This window comes from Atta cephalotes, assembly GCF_000143395.1.
Source record: "Atta cephalotes unplaced genomic scaffold scaffold00047, whole genome shotgun sequence".
Lineage (NCBI taxonomy): Eukaryota > Metazoa > Arthropoda > Insecta > Hymenoptera > Formicidae > Atta > Atta cephalotes.
The window spans coordinates 1,294,639-1,300,448 of NW_012130111.1; the positions used below are offsets into that span (position 1 = coordinate 1,294,639).

Here is a 5,810-nt window from a genome sequence, read left to right on the forward strand (position 1 = left end):
AACTTTTAATTTAATTTAACTTAACTTATTAGTTTTATTTTACTTTACTTAGTTAGTAGTAGTTACTTACTTACTTACTTATATATATATATATATTATTGTGTGTGTGTGTGTGTGTGTGTGTGTGTGTGTGTGTGTGTGTGTGTGTGTGTGTGTGTGTGTGTGTGTGTGTTTTGTAAGAGATTAACTATATGGATGCCATATAGTTAATCTCTTACTTCTGATTGAGGATATGTAGATGTGAATATCTGATAATTAACGATAAAACTGTCGCAAAGTGGAAGAATAGACTAAACTGAGTCAAAAAGCCATTTTGCAATTTTCACAATAGTTAAGATATAACTACTAAAAATCGCTGAATATTGATTTTCAAGATATTAATTACTAAAAATTGCCGAATGTTTTCAATAATTTTTTACTCAAATACTATCAACTATACAAAAAAACAGCAAGAGATAAAAATTGTATATTTTCTTCTCATAAAATTCTGAGAACTTTTTAAAATATTTTTTTAATACCGTATTTTACTCAGGTTTGCAAAAATAGTTGTAAGAAAATGCAGTACTAAAAAAGTTCATTAAAAATTCTGAAAAAATTCTTAGAGCTCTATGATGTGTGTGTATGAGAAAAATAAAAAATTTTTATCTTTTGCTGTAAAGTTGATAGTATTTGAGTAAAAAGTTATTGAAGATATTCGGCAATGTTTAGTAATAAATTAATCTTGTTAACTATTGCGAAAATTGCAAAATAGTAGAGGACTTTTCGACTCAGTTTAGTCCATCCTGCCGCTATGCAAGAATTTTATCAGTCACCCTGTATATATGTATTTTAAAATATGAATGCGACCAAAAAACAATTGCCTTGAACTGTAAATGCATTGTGACTAACTGTTCGCGCGCCCGGACGGTTATCCGCCCGATAATGTTAAAAACAAATGACAATCAGTTTATCACGTGCCAAGCGCTTGACGATGAGATCGCTAGAAACTTACTTAGGTCATTCGCAAAAGAAATATTCGTAGAACATAACATCTAAATTATACATAGAAAAAGTTTATCTCGTCATCTCTCTAGTCTATATCATATATATAGACATATAATATAAATAGACATATATACTATATACATATATATATACTATATAAAATATATAGTACATATATAATACATATATTAAATCATTAAAGTATAAAATATCCATTTTTTGTATTACTATTAATAGCAATCGCAACTTCGTTAGAAACGAAATTTAAATTAAAAAAGATTTTATAGCTTAAAATCTTTACTTTCGAAGAGTCCCTATATTTTTTTTAGCTTCTGTGGATTTGCTACGTGCTCAAAAAAATTTAAGAAAATTTTTGATTTTCTATCAATAAAAATTCAAAGCTTTCCCTACAAAATTGTTTTTTTTTAAATTATTATTCCTAAAATTTGTTGTTTTCGAATTATTGCGAATTAAATCAAAAGTGCACTTTGACTTTAATCGCTCATTACATTCCGTAAAAAAGTGCACTTTGACTTTAATCGCTCATTACATTCCGTAAAAAAATCTTAATCGAAAAAAACAGATTCTTAAAGTTGAAATTTTGCTCTATCGAATGGTATATAATTGTCATTTTTTAAAAATATATAGATATTTCATAATAATAATAAAGCAGAATGCAGACGTTTCGTACCTAACAAAACTTTATATATTTTGTGTGTGTGTGTGTGTGTGTGTGTGTGTGTGTGTGTGTGTGTGTGTGTGTGTGTGTGCGCGCGCGCGCGCGCGCGCGCGTGTGCGTGTGTATATATATATATATATATGTATATATATAATAAGAAATTAGAATAAATCAAAGAACGAAACTCTTTATACATATCTACTGTATATATATATATATATATATATGTATAGATTTTCGTTTGTTTTTTTAGTTTTTTCTAATTTTCTATTTATCATCTTCTCATCTATTATTTTAAATATCATATGATATGATAAGGTTGAATGAATTTAATGATGCTACTTTAAAGAAAATAATTGAGGAATTGAAAAGAGATACTAAAAAGCATGCGATTCAACACGCATGCTAGGATCTCGATTCCCCCTGAAAAAGAGAATTATCATTATTTCCAAGAAAAGGACAAATAAAAGCATTCACTCATCCATATCAATGGAAGCAGAGGGAATAGCAGGAGCGTACCTAAAGCTAAGCGCCAGTCGACCTTCCAGGTATCTGATGGCGGAGTTGACGAAGGTGGCGGGCAAAGCGATGGCAAACCATCGTGCAAGCATTAAGCCAAATCCACGTACATCACGCAAAACTATCCTCTTCACAATTTGACCTTCCAATTCGGCTACATATACCGATAGAAAGGTTCTTGCCAACAACGTCAGTGTTGCACATGTTAATAAACCCATTTCTCGGGTACGCCATCCTGGTACCATAATCTTCAATAATATTATCAACTGTCGGAAAAAATCACGATCCAATCCGACTGATAATCTTTGTTTTCCTCCGCCATTTTCAGTAGAACTGTTATCAGAAGAATTATTTCGAAGAACGTTATTGTTTCTATTGTGCTCAGAATGAGATTGATTACTTTTCTTTTGAGTGGATTGTTTGAGGCGAGTAAGAATGTGTGGGTAAGTCAGTTTGAGGAGATACAGTGCCGTAGCGACTCCGGCGACGCTGCGCGTCAGCGTCTCCTGTCGCACGCCGTAGCGCGCGGACGCGCCGTCAATCAGCTTTGAGAATACTGACGACATTCTTCGTCTTCGTATCTTCGTCGGATGAACATTGACCAATTACCAAATCTTAACAACGCCCATCCCGCGCTATCACAAAAATTACGATGATGATAGTAATAGCGACGCATCTACGATTCAATTCCGTTTCGTTGCAATTCGTTACAATATATACTATTTTAGACGCGAGCGAGCGAGAGTGCCTGTTGCGATCGTGCACACGCGGTTACATGAACGCACACACACGTGACCATTCGGGCCGGCCATCAGCTGGCAACTAACGCTTACCGCTTACTCTCGCACGATGGAGAACTTACAGTTAGCATCATTCTCGCGCGTAGCCCTCTCCACGATTTCAGTTCTCGTTTCAGTATATTAGCGCTTTGTATGAGTAAAGTCCAGTTGCACCAACGTTACTTTGATTTTAAGTGAAACTTAAAACTCTCTCTATTTCGTTTTAAAACCGAAAAGAGACAGAAACAAAGAGAATTTTAAGTTTCGCTTAAAATTAAAGTAACATTGATGCAACCGGAAGTACATGAGTTAAATTTTCTTATTCGCTCAATGACACGCTATCGTTTAAAAATAAATAATAATAAGCTATTCATTAAATCAGCAAGATTAGAAGATGAATTTTTATATGAATTTATTGAATAATTCATAAATTGAATTATTCAATTATGATAAGCTGATATAATATTATGATAAGATTTGAATTTTTAATTAATTTTGAATTATGACAAGTTTTTAAAATAAATATTTGAAGGAAGTTGTTAAGATTAAAATTTTTTTTAATTTTGATTTTAAAAATATTAATTTAATAATTAAATTTTTTTGGAAGATTTTATAAATTTTATATAAATTTATTAATATATATTATATTATATTAATTTTTATAATAAATTTTTGTATACTTCTCTGTAATTTTTAATTAGATTTTTATTTTCTTTATTTGAGTATTTTATAACAGTTTTATTCTAAGATTTTTGAAGCTTTCAAAATTTATATTTTGTACATATGAAATATTATACAATCAGTATCTATATTTGTTTTAATTTTCTTTCATTTTGTTTTTTATTGAAAAAAACAGTAATAAGTAATTGATAGCTATAATAATGTGCTATTCAATGAAATGATTAAACCTTCTTTACTATTACAGATACATTTTTATAATAATATTTAGTATCTAAATAGTTTTGTATTTATTAAATAGATAAATATATATATTTAGAAATATATATAAGTTTATTATATTACGTACAGTTAAAGAAGAAAAAGTAATAAAATATTTATTTCATAAATTATTTTGATATCTTTTTTAATATCAATAAATCTGTTCTTTTTTATTACTTTGTAATATTTATATAAAAAATTTTATTTATAAAATTTAATAAGACAAATAATAATATTAATAAGCAATAGAAATTTAAAAAATAAATACATACATTCATTCTTTACCCAATCTGCTTTTTTAACAGTTTTTTTCACAATTTTGTCATATTTCCTTTACATTTGAAATAAAATAAATAAAAAATAAATGAATTAAACTAAAATGCGAATTTCTCCAAACAATGAATTTAGTTTTGTCTAGCTGCAATGATCATGTTATCGCAAGGTCAATGCTCTGTAGCTGACCGTATCTTCCTTTCTTACTCAGTATATTTTACTAGTTTACAGTATAAAGTCGCTATGTATACTATGTAAAATTGGATATAGCATAAACACGATAGAGTTTATATAACTCAATATTGTGAAAAAAATAACATAAAAACTTTAACATTTTTTTAATTAAAAATTCAGAACCACACGTAAGTAATCTGTATACCGGAAATCATGATACAATCGAAAAGTAAATAATTCTGAGAAATAAATTGAAAACATAGAATAATTTTATTGTTTATTTTAAGCTTTGTTTTTAGGAAAATTAACATTTTTTAATTAATTTTTTTATTAGAATTATCTCCATCTCGATTGTACACAATTTTTGGAACATCATTGGAACAGATATTGGCATGTAAATTAAAATTTTTTTACTTTAAATTAAAAGAATGTAATATAAAAAATTAAATAATAAGAAATTATAAAATTATTATATATAATATAGAAATTTAATATTAGGTGTAAAAAGAAATCCATTATTTTTCCATTCAATTTCATACAAAAATAATGGATTTCTTTTTACTACACCTAATATTACACACATATACACACGCACACACGCACGCACACACGCACTGAAAGGCAGGAAAAGTAGGAAAAAAGCGAAAGCGGCGTGCGCGAGAGAAAGAATAATTACTATAAGAAAATAATATAAACTGTGGCATTTCATAGAAAGGACACCACATTTTGAATTATATGGAAAATTACAATTGGATAATCTATGTAGTAGCTTAGTGTAGCTTAAATTATAATGTAGTAGAACAAAAAATAGATATAAAGCTGTATATGTATAATGGATAATTTTTATTGCTATAAAACTTTATATTAGATGACTTCGCCTCTCCCCCCCTAAAATTATGATAAAATTTTACATTAAGCGACCTCGTCTCGATGATATACATTATCAAGGTTGTGACTATGAATGATCTGCAACAAGTTTTTGCTATCACTCGTTATTCATTAAAAAATTATTAATCAAACAATTTTTATAAATAAAACAATTTTTAAACACAAAATAATTATTTCACTGTACAGGTTGTTTCTTAAAGATCGCCTACTCAGCACTGACTTATTAAAAAATTTGAGTCGAAATGTCCTGAGTCATTTTCTTATAACATTCAGTAAAGCAGTTGTTTATTACTAAGTAAAACTAATTCAATTAGCGCTGTTCTTTAAATTTAAACGGGCGCACATCAGTAAACTGCCTAAAGGTGTGCGCTTATATATATTTGATCTTATATGTATGTGAATGCGCCTTTCTCGTTAGAGAGAGAGAAAAAAGAGAGGGAGCGAGAGGGAGAGGGAGAGGGAGAGAGAGAGAGAGAGAGAGAGAGAGAGAGAGAGAGAGAGAGAGAGAGAGAAAATAGTACGTACGTTCGTTACTTTAGTTTACGTTTAACGTTTAACCGTAAGTTAACGTAACG

The 5,810-nt window shown here is 29.0% G+C and overlaps 1 protein-coding gene across 1 annotated transcript in view; it reads right to left on the reverse strand.

Moving 5' to 3' along the window:
• Window positions 1-2,748, reverse strand: part of LOC105622606 (ATP-binding cassette sub-family D member 1) — a 12,850-nt gene extending 10,102 nt beyond the window's left edge. Inside the window, exon 1 of the mRNA XM_012204023.1 lies at window positions 2,183-2,748. Coding sequence (XP_012059413.1) covers window positions 2,183-2,748 — 566 coding nt within the window. The remainder of the gene's footprint in view (window positions 1-2,182) is intronic.
• Window positions 2,749-5,810: the final 3,062 nt, after the last annotated feature.